This window comes from Littorina saxatilis, linkage group LG5, assembly GCF_037325665.1.
Source record: "Littorina saxatilis isolate snail1 linkage group LG5, US_GU_Lsax_2.0, whole genome shotgun sequence".
Classification (NCBI taxonomy): domain Eukaryota; kingdom Metazoa; phylum Mollusca; class Gastropoda; order Littorinimorpha; family Littorinidae; genus Littorina; species Littorina saxatilis.
In genome coordinates, this window is record NC_090249.1 from 12,565,389 (window position 1) to 12,583,889 (window position 18,501).

Genomic DNA, 18,501 nt, shown 5'->3' on the forward strand with positions numbered 1-18,501 from the left:
ATTCGCACATGGAGTCGACTTCGCCTTTAAAACCGCTTTAAAACCCCATCTGCCGAACTCTCTCTGGATTCAAAGACATAGACATCTCTCTCTCAACCTGCCCTGTTTAAGGAGACGGCTGACTTATTTTGCGTTGTGTTTCTGTCTGCATGGTATTGTCCATAACTAGCTAATGTGTTGTTGTAAGTTTATTGTTACGTTATTTCGCTAGAATGTACATGTATATGTATTTGATGTTGTGTTAAATAGTATGTTTTTATTCATAGTTAATATGTAAAGTGCGAAGAGCATAGATTACTGTGCTTTGCGCTTTATAAGCTGTCATTATTATTATAATTATTATTACTATTATTTTTTTGTTTTGTTATCAACTTCTGAAAAAAAGAGTGACAGAGAAGAAGATACTAGTCAACATCCTTTGTTAGAACATAAAAACAAATACTGAATGCAAATCAACAAATAAACCAGCAGGAAACCCACTAATAACCATGCGAACATCAAAGATTATTACTGACATTTTAATTTTCTTTTAAATTAAAAACAAAATGAGCAAGAAGCATTGTGACATTGATTGTTGTGTAAGTGTGGCAATCATAAACTGATCAGTTGGGGTCATGTTTTTGTTATCGGCACATGTGTCAGTCACATGATCTGAAGCATTGCTTTACCGCTTCCCTGCTGAGCAAAACAGAAACGACTACATGTACCCAGATATATGCTATCAAAATTGCCCTTTAGTTACTGACACTTAAATGTGGCGAGTAGTGAGTGTATGGGACAGATCTTTTATCAGTCAGTGTGTGTTTATATTTTCTTTGTGTGTGTGTGTGTTTTCTGTTGTGTTTTGTTTTTAAAAAAGATGTCATTCTTTAATTTTTCATATTAAAAAAGAATTATCAACTAATTTTACATGTCACAATGTGGTTCCCTCCAAATATGCCCAGTTTTAATTGGTATCAATATTTCATTTTGCTACAATTTCTTCTTCGATTCTGATGTGAAATACAGAGCCATCTACTGTGAGCATCCCAACGATTTAGTCGCAGAACAGCCATTTTGATCCCTTGACTAACAGTACGTGAGTACAAGTTAACATCCTCAGAAAATGTCTAGATTTGCTCAATGTGTCATCTGAAAATGACGGGTAAATGTGGAGAATTGAAAACGTGGGAGCTTATTAAAAATCGGTACATTTTTGGACCACCCTTCTGAATTTAATACCGCTTTGGGGTTGAACTTGCAATACCACAGCCAGAAAATTATTGTCTTTGTGACTGAGAGTGGAAGCATAACCTGGACACATTGAGACTCAATGATAGAGTTGTGTGCTACACTTTCGGTTCCAAATGGTATCTGAAGTGGTTGTGCGACGTGAGGCCCATTTGATGACAGGGCAAGTGCTTGCCAATGAAGAGAACCTTCTAGATTCCCTTTATCTATGAATTCGACTTTAAGTGCAACTGTCGAGAGGCCCCTTGCAATGTATTTTGAGCTGGTCCAAAGCGTGTCCTTGTGTACCACTGCAGAGGTGGGAAGAAATAAATAAGTGCAAGAGTGCTGTGACTTTGTATACATTTTGTTGTATATTCATAATGAAAGCAGAAAAAGTCTGCTTTATTCAGCTTGCGATTTCACAAACACACACACGCACTTTCAAGCAGATCCAAAAGGAAACATTGAAACAATCATTTACCATACATCACAGAAAATCACAAATACCACAACTCATGTTTTTTCTTTTTTACAAATCGTATACGTTTATTCTCATTATGAAAGGCCTATAGGATGTATGTACAATGCGCATGATGTCAGTACAACTGTACAATCAATGTCAAAGTACCCCTTCGCATTAATTACGCAAAGCTTTAATCATGGGAGACAACGCATGAAAAAACAAATTAAACCTACAAATTCATTCCAATTTACGCCGCATTTGATCGGGCAATCTCTTCTACATAATATTCTCTTTTTCTATGCAACAGAACAATCATGTACAGCATTATGATGAACAAGAAATTGATCAAAAATTACTATTAGTACGAAGAGCATGAAAGCCATATGTGTGTAATTTATGCACTCCTTGTTCTAATAATGATTATGATTTTCCCTGAAAACAAGCCCTTTTTGGAGTAAGTGGCATAATTATTGTGTCGAAGAGTTCTGTGTGTGTGTGTGTGTGTGTGTGTGTGGGCCTGTGCACGGACACATGCAAGCATATTCACTGAAACATGTTTTTTGGAGAATTTTACTGACGTATACTTGCTTTTTATTATTTCAAAAGCAACCAATAATTGAGCCCAAAATATGAATTTTAGTCAAACTCAAATAACCTCACCATCATAACCCCAATTCTCTATTGTGGTATTTTCATTGTGGTTGCAAGGAAAACAAATTCGTACAAATTTTCCCTGCAAGGGGCAAAACTTAAAATAGTGTAAGTTTTTTCTCTCAGGATTAGATAGCTATCAGTATCACGATTTATATATGCTGATGCTTTTTTATTTCTATATGGTTTGCATCAAAAGATGACGAGATAACATGTCTGTTCTTATGTGGTTTCTACATCTAAATTCTCGCCCAATTATTCTCCAAGAACAGATTATTTCTTACAATGAAGTAAAGAACTGGCTACCAGTAAGAAGTAAAACTGTCCCGCCTCTGTCTCCTTTACATGATAACATATGATGGCCACGGAATAGACTATGGCAATGAAACAGACAGTGCAAAAGCACACGGTCATTTTATTCTGGAGATTAATAGGAAAACCTTCACCAATGAGCCTAGAATGACAACACAGTTGCAGGGGATAACGTGAAGTGACTTTCTTTCTTTATTTGGTGTTTAACGTCGTTTTCAACCACGAAGGTTATATCGCGACGGGGAAAGGGGGGGAGATGGGACAGAGCCACTTGTCAATTGTTTCTTGTTCACAAAAGCACTAGTGAAAAATTTGCTCCAGGGGCTTGCAACGTAGTACAATGTATTACCTCACTGGGAGAATACAAGTTTCCAGTACAAAGGACTTAAACATTTCTTACATACTGCTTGACTAAAATCTTTACAAACAAGAAGGGCAAAGCCCATACGACTCACATGCTTTACACATTTTTCCTTCCAAAATACATGTGACCTTGACCCAAGGTCAAGGTCATCCAAGGTCATGCAACACAAAGCTGTTAATTCAAGACATAGGAAGTACAATGGTGCTTATTGGCTCTTTCTACCATGAGATATGGTCACTTTTAGTGGTTCACTACCTTATTTTGGTCACATTTCATAAGGGTCAAAGTGACCTTGACCTTGATCATATGTGACCAAATGTGTCTCATGATGAAAGCATAACATGTGCCCCACATAATTTTTAAGTTTGAAACAGTTATCTTCCATAGTTCAGGGTCAAGGTCACTTCAAAATATGTATACAATCCAACTTTGAAGAGCTCCTGTGACCTTGACCTTGAAGCAAGGTAAACCAAACTGGTATCAAAAGATGGGGCTTACTTTGCCCTATATATCATATATAGGTGAGGTATTCAATCTCAAAAACTTCAGAGAAAATGGGAAAAATGTGAAAAATAGCTGTTTTTTAGGCAACATTTATGGCCCCTGCGACCTTGACCTTGAAGCAAGGTCAAGATGCTATGTATGTTTTTTGGGGCCTTGTCATCATACACCATCTTGCCAAATTTGGTACTGATAGACTGAATAGTGTCCAAGAAATATCCAACGTTAAAGTTTTCCGGACGGACGGACGACTCGGGTGAGTACATAGACTCACTTTTGCTTCGCATGTGAGTCAAAAATTGACTACATTCTATTCAAGAAACACTTAACAAGGGTAAAAAGAGAAACAGAATCCGTTAGTCGCCTCTTACGACATGCTGGGGAGCATCGGGTAAATTCTTCCCCCTAACCCGCGGGGGGTCGTGAAGTGATACATCTTCCATTGACCTGTACATAGTTAATTATATTACCACCGATAACTAGGTTAACTGTGGTATTGTCAGCTTTGTATGTGCACTACAATATCTTTTGCATACTTTGTACAATTGTGTCTCAGGTTCTTTGTACACTAATGCCATGTAGATACAAAAACTTTAGGTATATATATTATATATATATATATAATGTTTTTTTATTTTAACAGATTACCGTAGCCCCCTTTTCTGTGATGTGCAATATGGTATGTGCCAATAAAAATCTGCTTTGCTGTCTCCCCTCAAATGTAGTACATTAGTCATTACAGAAGCAGCAAAAAGTTGAGTGATGCAAGAGCTTCTAATCAAAGATGGTTCAGCCGGAAGTTTACTCGTCATATTTCTATTTGCAATAAATACTGATCTCACAGTCTTACTAACTATAGAAGTCAAAGAAGAATTTTACACTCTGAGTGTTCATGTGTGTCTGAAAGAGAGAGAGAGAGAGAGAGAGAGAGAGAGAGAGAGAGAGAGAGAGAGAGAGAGAGAGAAGAGAGAGAGAGAGAGAGAGAGAGAGAGATGAAACTGCATAATAAATGTATGTTCATATACATGCTCCTGGCCATCTAAAACTATGTACAAAACAGCAAACAAAAAATAACTTGCCCTACCTATGTCATCAAACAGGCAAAGCTCCCGCTATTTAATCAACATTCTAAAATCACAAAATAACATCAACAAACCAATGTGGACCAGCCTCAAACCTTCCAAGAAAACGGAAGTCTCATAGCATTCATAATGTGCAGTTTGACCACAAACAGGTTATCATCACCTCATGCAAAACATCCAGGCCTTACACTCAACAAGACAACTAATAACCGGTTTGGGCCAGTCCACACACACAACAAGAACATGCATAAACCGAAAAACCAACAATGTGTTTCTATAGTGACGGATGCAACAAAATACAGCCATGAAAAAGATAAAACAAGAGTACCGCAAGGCAGGTGTGCATAATATATGTATTTCTCACACATCCTCTCATATTTGTTTTCTCTCTATAAATGCATATGCATGTTTGTCTAAATGCTACATGGTGATAAAAACCCAAAATATAATCTTGTTAAATATACATTACAATCACTAACTACACTATAAGACAAAACACAAAACAGAAATATGCGGCTAATATAAAATATGTTTTTAAATCGAGTTGCAAGTGCATAGACGGTGACTGAATAAAGCCTGGACAGTAAAATTTTGGCATAATCTATCATTATCAATGGACAGGCGATTTCAACAACGAGAAAATTACTACAAAAACATGGACAGGCAAAGAAACTGATTTACAATGAATCAATCAAAGTATGAGTGATGAGCTTTGCAAATCTAAGGCCTCGTTGTTCTGGGAGTAGAAAAATAACAGCCCCACAAGAAAAAATCACACAGAAAAACACAACAAAAACAAGCAATGGTAAAAGACAAAAAATATCTATCGATATCTAGAGTGAGAGACTGCAAAAACAAGGGAATTGTGGGTTTTCGGGTGTCAGCACCACATACACTCAACACAAGCTCTGTCCCTACACCAAGTGAAATTGGGCCAACGCTCTGTTCTGATGCTTTTCCCTTGGAGTTGCAACCACTCAAGACAATATAAGTTATAACGATCCTGACTGAATTACACAAAAAGGTACACATGACATATAGTAAGGGGACAATGCAATCAAATAATCTGATTGGAGTATGGCCAAGCACAATTGTCAATATTACCAATGCCAATTTTTTTTATTATCAAGCTTGGACCGTGAAAACAAAAGTTACATGATGCTGCTAAAATGAACTTGGGAACACCTTTGACAGATGCTCACTTGTCTTAGTGCTTTATGCCTACCAATTAAAATAAAAAATAGCATAAAGCAAGAACATGTATATGTTGTGAAAATGTATCGGTATCGAATTGAGGCATTATGCTTGTTAATATAACAGAAACACATTAATCTCCTGCACCGGACAATTACCAAAGTACAAGTAGTTAATGAGTGTTCATAGCAGACCAAGCAATCATTCAGAAGTATTTCCGTACCAGTAATCTGATAAATGCTTGCGGTTATCTACTATGATAAAATATTCAAAAATATGCAGGTACACAGAATCTGTATGTCAATTTCCTCCCTACCTTAATTCTGTCAGGTACATAATCCAAATCCAAACGATCATACCCTGAAATGCACATTGGTACTTGCATCAAAACACAACAGTCTTGCATTCCGCTCATCCAAAATTGTAAGTGATGTTGGCCTCCAGAAGCTTGACACAGCAAGGTTCTTCATAACACAGGTTCTGGAACATTCTATGCATGAAGCACTCATTTTCTGTTGACAATCCAGAGCTCCCACGAACACAAACAGAAATTCAATGGAGGTCGGAAATTTTGTTTGACATCTACATTCAAAATGTTGCTAGAAAACGCAAATCTGAGCACTTTTGTTGGTGTTTCATTTTCACGTTTCTCAGAAATCCGCGAATGCATGGACAAAGCGGGAGCCTTGCTCTCACATGCTTCTCCCAAGCAAACTCTTGTAAACAAAATCATTTCTCGTCGTCCACTTTTACAACATGCGCTGTTTCAAACCAACACCATATGGAAATAATCCACACATCGAAAGCTGGATAACTTAAGCATATTGACTACACAAAAACCTAATAACATTAACAGAGACACCAACAAAATTACACTATAATGTGAACATAACAAATGTAAAACCTACTATCACGAAAATAGATCGAGTCAAACATAACAAATTTGCATAAAAATTTGGGACAAAACAACAGCTACTTCAGGTAAGGACAGCAAAAGAAGCCACTCTTACTAGAACATAACTTAATATTGTGACACATATCTGATGGGCGGGGGAGAGATACCAAATAAAAACACAAAAATGCATTAAATCAAAAACAGAACTGCTAAAAATACAAGAAAGATAACGTCACATTAGCTAAAAAATAAAAAAAAGTTCCAATGTAAACCACATGTACCTGATAGCAAAAGCCACGGACAACCAAAGCACGCAAAGAAACGAAATCCAAAGAATGAAAACAAGGAGAAGATAAAAACGCCCAAGAAAGAAAGAGCATAAAATGAGAAAGGCGCGAGGAAAAAGAAGCTGTAGGCTGCCATGGAAGCTATCACAGCTGGGGGTTAATCGAGTGAAGCCAGGCCTTGGAGCAAATTCGTCGTTAAAGTTCAGGGGGGCGTAGTGGAGGGGCATCATCGAATCAGCGTCGGCTTAGTAGTTCGTGTATGAGGCACGGGTCTGCACACAACAAATAAACGCAGTTGTTTAGTGACCCATTTCGCACACTTTTGTCTCCGTTTTTCTGTAATTTCAAATCTGAATTTTGCTGAGTTATTGTATACTACATCCCAACAGAACTATGTTTCTGTCTTCTTTTTAATATCAATATTGACATCTAAACAACAAAGTGACTGTGGTGAGTTATTCAAGACTTCATGTGCCTCTACTATAGTCTGCTACCAGATTCAGCAATAGTTAAGTGATGAATCTATTAATTTTGTTCATTTTCCGGTTTACAAGAATTTTAAATTTATTTTATAGATTGGTTTCAGGTTTTGGGTTCTGGAAATTGTTTGGTTCAGGTTTTGGAACTCTTTGGTACTATCACCCCTGTATATACATCAGGGCACTGATAGCAAAATACCCCAACCCCCATCCCAGAGCCATGCTGATCAAGCAAGCCATGACAACAGCTTCTGACCTTCATTCTTCCAATCAATGCTTTACAATCTTTTGCCAAAGTGTCATTTCACCTTTTCTTTCAGTTTCACACAGGATAACCATCCCCCACCCCTGCACAGCCTTATGCAAAAGCAGAAACCGAGTGATGAACACCAAAACTATCCCCCTCACTTACACCCCTCCACTTTCATGTCCCCCCCCCCCCCCCACACACACACACCTATTAACATGAGCCTTTGGAGGATGCACAAACACAAAGAGAGAGATGCCAATCACACACCAAGACTAATTCATTATGATACTTAAACAATGAACCACAACAAAACATAACATTTACTATTGCATAACTTTTTATCATGAACATTCTCACTACAGTGTCACTGAACAAAAGCATTTGAAGATGCGCAGATACTGTCTCCACTGAGTTCATTCATGTGTCAACAGCCTTTTTTTTATGAAGAAAGCCTTGCACAACCATTCACATGTCACACAATTACATGGAGGGATATCACAGAAAATTAGGGAATTTCACAGCAGACACAACACTTCCAAGTCCAAATGTTATCTTTTTATAAAACACGGCAAACTTGGGGTATTACATTTTGTTTCTTTTTTCACACTGGAAGTTTAGCTGTCAAAGACACAAATTTAACACATGACATACAGGGTGCAAGACAATAGACATTATGAGGAAAGAACTATTAGGGTTTTCACGTGCTGTACTGGACGTTGTATCATTTCCTTGAAAGTGAGGCAAGATCTCTAAATGCTGTGTCCCCTCAGAATGATGCCTTTTTCTTTCATAAACATGCACATCAGAGCTAATTCTTCACTGCGACTCTATCAACATGTTTACATCTGGCCTCATCTTCAAAGAAAATACCTCATCCACAGCGCATAAAACCGCAGACAGTTTATTCCAACCATTGTCTATATTCGCGCGGGACCAAAGGTGTGTTGCAATTATCAAACCTACTCTCTTCACAACCTTCAACACAACACAGGAAAACCGGATCATGGTAATTTTTGTCACCGCCAGCAAGGGTTTTTGTGCACACTTGATGACCGGTACCTGAACAGGAGGTGGTCATGAGACATGCCCTGAAAGCCAGTCAGGCAAAACGCTTGTCAACAATGTCAAAACCAGTCATGCGGAACGTTCAACTCATCAGCACCACACAGTTGTTAAGAAAGCTTGCATTCCAACTCAGTGCTAACTTTCTCACAAATATAAAATGTGTCTCTTAAGCAGCTCTTCTAACTCCAAGACTCCCACTGAATACAAAATCCCTAAAATTGTAGCGAAAGGTTTGATACAAATTTTGAATCAAACGCCAAAAGTGGTGTACACCAACACATATCTGAGCACATTTATAGTTTTCTTTTTTTATATTTGTTTTTCATTTACACATTAACATGCTTCCATTTGAAACTTCGAGGTCGTCATCGTGGATTGACGCCCGACCAAAGCTAATTGAAGCCCGACGGAGCGAAGCGACGGAGGGCTTCAATTAAACTTTGGGAGGGCGTCAATCCACGATGACGACCGAGAAGTTTCAAATGGAAGCATGTTAATGTTATTGTAATTCAATCTGACGACGATCTTTTTCCTGCTTTCATGCGATGGTAAACAGACAGAATTGATTCTGTTCTGTTCACACACTACTTTCAGTCCACCTACCTGCAAGGGTCAAGTCCCAAGAAATATGTCTCTGTATTCCTATCTTATCACTCTGCTCCTGTCTTGTTTTCTTTCACATACATTTTCCCTTTTTTTTGTGGGTTTCTGGACAGCAAACTCTAAAACAAATTCTTTTCATCACAAAAGCGATCTTTGGAATTGACTGACGTAGTCCGGAAGAATTCATGCATCAACTTACGTCACGTATTCGACGTCATCACTTCGCATACCTTATGGTCTCGGAATTTTGTTGGCCTTCATATTTCCTACTTGTAAAATGACCCTCAAAGCTAACCGAGACTAGTTGAGGTTGTATCAATGCGCCTCGCCAGCAGGTGGTTAATGGCTTTTTTAGCGAGTGGTTATCGACAATTAATGACCGGTAATTTTTAATGAGTTGGGGCATTCTGACCAATCACAGGATCTGTTTCATTGAAACGCAAACTTCATTGAATTACAATTTTATGACAGGTATACTTTTTTGTATAAAGATAGCAGAAAAAGGGACCACAGAAAGTGTCCTTTGTTGGGAGGTCGCTGATAATTGGAGGGGCGCACTTCACATCACAGGTACCACTGTCTACAATGCCTTCAAAATGTAGCCATGCAAATGAGGTAGATCGATCGTCAATGAATGACATGTATCATCAGACCAATGAGGGGACACTATTTCCCAAATGATTAATGATACAACAGCTTTACAAAACTATCAATGAGACAACAGCTTTTCAAAATGATCAATGAGGCGACAGCTTTTCAAAATGATCAATGATGCCACAGCTTTTCAAAATGATCAATGATGCCACAGCTTTTCAAAATGATCAATGAGGCCACAGCTTTTCAAAATGATCAATGAGGCCACAGCTTTTCAAAATGATCAATGAGGCCACAGCTTTTCAAAATGACAAATGAGGCGACAGTTTTTCAAAATGATCAATGAGGCAGCAGCTTTTCAAAATAATCAATGAGGCGACAGCTTTTCAAATTATCAATGAGGCCACAGCTTTTCAAAATGATCAATGAGGCCACAGGTTTTCAAATGATCAATGAGGCCACAGCTTTTCAAAATGATCAATGTGGGGACAGTACTTCAAAAATGACAAACTATAATTGGGGTTGTTTAATTTACTTATTTGGTGTTTAACGTCGTTTTCAACCACGAAGGTTATATCGCGACGAGGGAAAGGGGGGAGATGAGATAGGGGAAAGATGGGATAGAGCCACTTGTTAAGTGTTTCTTGTTCACAAAAGCACTAATCAAAAAATTGCTCCAGGGGCTTGCAACGTAGTACAATATATGACCTTACTGGGAGAATGCAAGTTTCCAGTACAAAGGACTAAACATTTCTTACATACTGCTTGACTAAAATCTTTACAAACATTGACTATATTCTATACAAGAACCACTCAACAAGGGTAAAAGGAGAAACAGAATGGGCCGTTAGTCGCCTCTTACGACATGCGGGGGGCAGAGAAATAAGGATGTGGAAAAGAAGATTTTTGGTAAGTGAAATAAAGGTGATGGATCCAGTCAGGTAGAAATAAGACAAGAAAAGAATTGGAAAACTGCAGGGAATAGTAGGGAGAGTTTTCTTGGAAGGAAATATAGGTGAAAGGACTGGTAAGGCAGAAATAAGACAAAAGAAGAGAAGTAAAGGGGTGGGGTAGCTCTGTGGAAACACTCCTGCCGCGTGAAGGCGACCCCATGGGAGCGGGTTGTTTAATGATATGCATCTTTATAGCTACGTATTTTGCTCCCTTTTCTTCTTTTTAACCTTTCGCACAGACTGTGTTTGTTGATCAAATTATTGCTAATTTTCCTTTAAAACCAGCCAAAACTGAGAAAGCCAAAGTGAGGTTATCCACATTTTGTATTCAAACTTTTTTTTATGAGAGTGGGAATTAAAATGAAGTCAGAAACAAACAAAACGATGTACTTTTTAAAAATGGAAAATGGGCACCTGTGCACACAAACAGGGATAAAATGATAGAGAAATGTTTATATGAGTGAATACTTGATTTCCACAGCAAATAGAGGACAACATACAGAAGGAACACAAAAAGTCTATGGCATCAAAACAGCAATGCATCTAAAGTACTATTTGTACTACACGTACTTCCATGTGCAGACTACATACCTACCGTAAAAGTCGACCTATAAGCCGCAACTTTTTTTTCCTAAATGGACCCCTGCGGCTTATAAGGCGGTGCGGCTTATGAATGACTTTTTCTGAATCAGTGGAGTGTATCCGACTTCGCTCAGTGACCTAGTTTCCGGAAGTTGGATCGCCGCTGTGTAATGGCCTTGAATCAGCCGTGTTTACCTCAATTCACTCACTCACCTTCTTTCCGGAAGTTTGAAGCATGACAATAACTTACACTCACACAGTAATGGGTTGGCATACACCGGTTTTGATCGATCACAATGCCGAAAGAAAAGTTTCCGAAGGGGATCGTCGTGCAGGTTAACAAGAAGGGGTGGATGGATGAGAAGATGATGGACACCTGGCTGACAGAATGCTATGGGAAAAGGCCAGGGGGTTTCTTCCGTCGCACTAAAGCTCTGTTAGTCATGGACAGCATGCGTGCACACATCACTGAGAAGGTCAAAAAGTCAGTCACTGCCACCAACTCCATCATCGCTATCATCCCGGGTGGCACAACAAAGTACCTGCAACCCCTCGATATCAGTGTGAACCGGCCCTTCAAAGTGGTGATGAGGGATGAGTGGGAGAGGTGGATGGTGGATGGCGAGAAATCATTCACAAAGACTGGCCGCATGCGTAGAGCAACCTTTGCAGATGTGTGCCAGTGGGTCCTGAAAGCTTGGGATGCTGTCAAAAAGTCAACGATCATCAACGGCTTCAGAAAGGCTGAGATCATCACTGGAGCAGACGACGCGACAGACAACACGACAGCCACTGACAGTGGGGCCGAGAGTGACACTTCCGGTGACTCTGTGCCAGAAGCCATTCTGAACTTGTTCATCTCCGACACTGAGGAGTCCGACTTCAGCGGATTTTCAGCATCAGATGTTGAGTGATTTACAGAACTAACTACAGGTGCTGTGTGCAGGACGAGAGGACAGTTTGATAGTCCAGAGTTCTGTGAATCACTCAACATCTGATGCTGAAAGTAAAGTGCAAAACTGACAAGTTAGCCGGTTCGTTTTTGTGTGTGTGTGTTGTTTTTTCGTTGACTTTCGATGTTTCTTGACTTGAACTTTGCTTCTAGGCGCGGCTTGTATGCCGGAGCGGCTTGTGTATGGATTTTTCTGATTTTTTTTTAAAAATCGGGGGGTGCGGCTTATACCCAGGTGCGTCTTATAGGTCGACTTTTACGGTACTAATATTTTATAGAAAAAAAATGGTCAGAAAAAGAACCCAATTTGGAAAGTCATAGCAATTACTGTGGAGGATAAGCTTTTTCACATTCATCCTATTTTACCCAATTTACCTGCATACATTTCATGCTAAACTTGATGGTGGAGCCCAAAGGAAAGTATTTTGACACTATAATTATAAACCAGCCCTTTCCATAATGTGTACCTAAAACTAAGATCCTGAATGTTTTAGCTAAAGAATCACTGGTATCATCAAAGTCTGTCAGTTTGGAACTATAATAATAATGCTCTGATATAACAGTGCTTTTAAAATGTTAAATCTTCTGTAAATTTCTCACAATGATGTTGACATAGGATTCTAGACAAAAATGTACAAAAGCATTCATTTAAATATCAATATTTTGAAAAGCACCATGTGTTTAATTTTGCCCTCTTAGTCTGATCAGTTTGAACAAATACGTAGCTTCTATTCTTGTAAAAATAAATCAAATAGATTTTTCATGAAAACTACCGTAAGTTCAGATGACCATTGTAAATGACGACTAGTGAATGACATGAAAATGCTGTGAAATATGAAAAATATCTACCGGACAAGAAAAATGACAATAAAGTTCAGCAAAAACACCACACAAAAACCTTAGTGATGAAAACATGAAGTGTGAATTAAAAAAAAAAGGAGTGAAACTCTCAAAGCTAGCAACAGCATGCATTAAAAAAAAGTTTTGATGAGGAAAAAGTTAAAAATGAAAAAGTTACACAGCAGGTTACATGGTAGGTGGAATCAGCGGGCAAAAAACAGTTACTGGCTGAGTGAGCAAGTCCGAGAGACCTGTGCCTCCGCCTGGTCACTTACTGTGTGATTGTTGGAGCGCAAGTGATATTTGTAGGGCCAGGTGGACGTGAATTCCGAGCTTGTTTTATAGATATCACGATCATGACTACTAGTGTACATGCTTCCCCTTAACTCCTTAGACCTATAGTCGGAGAGGTCAGACTCGAGGCCAAAGCCTACACGCGCCGTGCTGTCAGCAAAAACAGAGAGAGAAGAGAACAAACATCACAGAATGAAGGCAAAACATCACAACATATTTGGTATACAAAACATCACAACATATTTGGTATACAAAACATCACAACATATTAGGTATACAAAACATCACAACATATTTGGTATACAAAACATCACAACATATTTGGTATACAAAACATCACAACATATTTGGTATACAAAACATCACAACATATTAGGTATACAAAACATCACAACATATTAGGTATACAAAACATCACAACATATTTGGTATACAAAACATCACAACATATTTGGTATACAAAACATCACAACATATTAGGTATACAAAACATCACAACATATTAGGTATACAAAACATCACAACATATTTGGTATACAAAACATCACAACATATTAGGTATACAAAACATCACAACATATTTGGTATACAAAATATCACAACATATTAGGTATACAAAACATCACAGCAGAATACTGATACTGTATGAACACTGGTTACCACACACAGTCCAATCTCTAATTAAAACAGGCACATCAAATTTAAAAAAAAACTCAATCGCAAATTAACAAATCTCATTCCTGCAGTTAGACTCTTATTGCCCAAAAGATGATGATAGCTCAATGCACGAAGAAAAATACATACAAATCTTGTCTCAGTCCTTCAGCCTTTCCAAAACCATGGCATAAACAAGTTATGAACTAAGCAACTTAATCCATTAAGTGAAACGTATCCCTCCAGACACAATTGAAATCTGTCAATTTAGGAAAACATCCATAAGGCAATTTCTCCATCTGGACACACACCAAACATCAGCGGCTTGTCTGCTCCCTGTGCAGAGTGGGACTTTTTCTTTAATACATTAATTTCTTTAACAAAAAAATCCACCCACAAGTGGCATTGGCAATCTGTGAAGTTAGTTCATGAAAAAAATTCCCACTCATCACAGAAATCAGTCAGGATCTCGATTGTTGGTATGCATCCAAGTGGAGAGATGGTTTTATCCCTAGTAAAAACCTTGGTGAACAGGACAGTGAGCGAAACTGTTTTCATTAGAAGGACTGTGCCCAAAGTAAAAGCTGTAAAAAATCACAAAACAGACCATCAAAAGAGAATTATAGATCGTCTTCCTTATTACTGCAAGCAAAAACCTTACTCCTCTAACTGGAAGGCAAACTATGTCATACATTCACAGAAACCTGCCCAAGTAGAGTTTGTCGTCAAAGTAAGTGAAAACGATGGAAAAAAACGTGATAAACCTGAAAATTTAAATAAATATCATATTATTATTATTATTATTGTGATCATTTTTATGCGCCTAATCTAGATATAGCCCTAGGCGCTTACATATTAATTTCTGCCGTTTGAAATGGAATGTTTTACAGACAGACAGACAAACAGACATTTTTTACACACAATATATAACGCATTCACATCGGCCAGTAAGCTCAGTAGCCTATTAGGCGAGCATTCACCTTTCACGGCCTTTATTCCAAGTCAAACGGGTATTTGGTGGACATTTTTATCTATGCCTATACAATTTTGCCAGGAAAGACCCTTTTGTCAATCGTGGGATCTTTAACGTGCACACCCCCATGTAGTGTACACGAAGGGACCTCGGTTTTTCGTCTCATCCGAAAGACTAGCACTTGAACCCACCACCTAGGTTAGGAAAGGGGGGAGAAAATTGCGGCCTGACCCAGGGTCGAACACGCAGCCTCTCGCTTCCGAGTGCAAGTGCGTTACCACTCGGCCACAAAATATATTAAATAAGACAAAAAGCTTCTTCAAATGTGCAAATCTACTGAGAAGCGCGCACACACAGAAGTTTTCCCAGGTGAGAAATGAAGAGTACATGATGGATTTCACTCTTCATCCCTTTTCTTCGTGGTATCTATGATTCAGACAGGGAACAACAATCAACTCTTTCTCAACTGAATGTGAAAATCCACTAAGACCTCCATCAAAGAAGCCCAAACACAGTATTTAAAGTTGACTGTTTTAACTTGTTTGACAGCAAACTGCCTTATAAAAATAAAATATAAATACAAAAAACTTGCTTTTCTTTGCATATTGATTTGATAATTTCTTTCATTATTTCTGTACTTAACTTTTTCTTGTCTTTTTGTAATGTTTATAGCTGAACAATAATCCAAAAGCAAAAACGTAAATATGTGAAAACAGGTTCAGATTTTTGTTGTTAATTTGGGTGAAGATTACATCAATCCACAGCAACCAATATTCATGCAAAGCAAAAACGGCCGTTAACAAGGCAAAGACAAAAATACTTTGCTCACACGCATCTTGTCAAAATAATCATAAAAAATAAACACTATAAACAAACTCTGCAGCAGCAAAACCCGACCTTTTCCCCATTCTCCAGCCAAAACATTGCACCTCAGAATTAGCACTTTAGCACAAACAAAGTTGACACACTGGTGCACACATGTCTCCAACTTTAACACTTAACTTCTCTCACAAATTCCTTCCAACAACGTATCCCCAACTAAGACAAAATTCTGCAGAAAATGTCAAGATGGACTCAGCTTAAAGTTTATGTATTTTATAACCTCTTTCTTTTCACACCTTTTCTCTCTACCTCTAACTTCATGATGGCATGAAAAAAGACCAACAAGTCATATCAGTACGCACCCCCATGTTTCCCCGTTTTACCATGTTAACGGCACTGTCCCAGTTAACTGTTCATCTATTTTATCCATCTATCTCACAGCCATTTGTCTTTGTTTATTTCTAATTTAGTCTAAATGTTATCAATTTGTGTTTACTCTTATGTCTAGCGCATCTCTGATGATAAAGCTGTTCAAAAGCAGTAACACCAAGCATAAAGTATGCATGTGCCCAATGCACTTACAAGCTGCTAGTCAAGTACTTAGGCATAGCTGACTGACGATCCAGCCAACGACGGAAGTTAGTATAGAGAGTGTGGCTTTGGAAGGCCCTATTGAGAAACAAGATAGTTTTTGTAACATTCAACATTTGGGAGCAGACTCCAAGATACATGTACATATACCATAACAGAGATAGCTCACCCAAACCTAAAAGTAAAGCCCTTCCGAACGCTGAATACATTTGTTATTCAAGTAATTGAAAAGTTTCATCAGCGATCTCTGTCACAAAGTATAGGCACCAACAACTGGAGATGCTGAAAGTGTGTGATACCAGGCCCAAGCTGGTCAACACGCACTGTGCGACAATTCCTTGTAACATTTTCATGGTTATTTTGTTCCGATGGTTGAATGAAACTATCATTTTTGGCTTCGTTTTCAATTCCATAGACAGGCTAAAATTTTCAAAGAGAGGATTTAATACCTCTCTCACAACCTCAGTGGATACACGCAGTACATGTAAGTGCAATAACAAAATTGAATGGTGAAAAAAAAATCAGACTGACATGACAACTAGATTTAATATAAAATACAGATTATTCTAATCTGTCCTAACCCCCCTTCAATTCTTGATATATCTCCCATGTAAAAGTTTATCCTTTCAATAACAATTCCCTTTGATCAAATACATGAGGTTCAGTTTTTCATGATGGAAGCTAATGCCGCAGTGTTGTGCACCTGTGATTTCTTAAATCTTAAAATTGATTTTGTTCTTTTACTGCCTATCTTCAATGCAAATTTAGTTCATGAGGTACTTCAACTATAATATAAACTAATAATGACAATGACTAGAATGATACATGCATAAATCTGTTTGTCAAAACAATCAAACAAATTTTTAAGTGGGAAAAACAAGATATTAAAGGAAACTCAGGGGAAACATACACAGTTCATATGAATAAAGCACACCAGAAACTACTGGTACATGAACTGATAACTGTTTAAAAAATTAAAAAAACCAAAACAACCTTCAACACAAAAGGGAAGGTTACAATAACACAAATGTTCACTTCTATCAAACAAAATCATGAAGGACACAAACTGAATTCAAACAGTCCAGTGCCAAAAACGTTGAATCAGGCCAACAAACAGAAAACATCAACTATGTTTACTGAACTTTTGAACACAAAACACTGGTACTTGAACTACATACATAAGCTTTTGAATTGTATTCTTATTAACAGCTCTGTTTCAGAATCAGAACACAACAAAGCTGAAAGCACCAAACAGTAACTTGGAAAAATAAAGAGTTAACTCAAAAGAGTCACGGCAAAACATGACACAATGACCACCATAGAGCACAGACACAACGTGAATATCATCCACAATCACAAGAAAAGTGCGCCAATGAGCACAGAAAATCTCATACCTAGTGTTCATAGTCTTCCGCAAGCTATGCATCTGGTTTCTTCTAGAAAAGGAATAAATGATGAGGAGCGCAGGTTAATTAAAGTTGATACCATCCCAATGAGTCAGTACATGACAAATAAGTAGAAGGAGAAAGGAAGTATAAATACAAACAGCACTACCAAGTGAAGCTAAGGGAAAACAATTGAGAAGTCAGCATCAAGATGCAATTTGTTGTTAACACCAGCAATACCATTGTTGTCACCATTGTAACACTACCGTAGCCCTTAGTTTTTCTTCAGCAATCAAAAATTTACAAAAAAACAAATCCATAAATTCAAATATATTCACTAATGAAGATTACACAAATTTACAATGTATAATTATAAGAGAAATATGCAAGGCAGACGAGGAAAGCAGAGGGAGGAGTTAAAGTTGCCAGGAGAGGGCAAGAGGTGTATAAAGTACAAAGTGGATGCGCAGAATAGACTGAACCAGACATCAACACTGAGATTT

The 18,501-nt window shown here is 38.0% G+C and overlaps 1 protein-coding gene across 4 annotated transcripts in view; it reads right to left on the minus strand.

The window, feature by feature from the left end:
* Window positions 1–1,730: 1,730 nt before the first annotated feature.
* The window catches only part of LOC138966329 (dual specificity protein phosphatase CDC14A-like), a 52,590-nt gene continuing 35,819 nt past the window's right edge, over window positions 1,731–18,501 (minus strand). Inside the window, exons 14-16 of one of the 4 annotated variants that reach the window (XM_070338524.1) lie at window positions 18,008–18,049; window positions 13,555–13,723; window positions 1,731–7,233 (exon numbers count right to left, since the gene is read on the minus strand). In XM_070338524.1, coding sequence (XP_070194625.1) covers window positions 7,207–7,233; window positions 13,555–13,723; window positions 18,008–18,049 — 238 coding nt within the window. In that variant the 3' untranslated portion in view covers window positions 1,731–7,206. The remainder of the gene's footprint in view (window positions 7,234–13,554; window positions 13,724–18,007; window positions 18,050–18,501) is intronic. The other 3 variants (XM_070338525.1, XM_070338526.1, XM_070338527.1) reach the window with 3 other exon arrangements.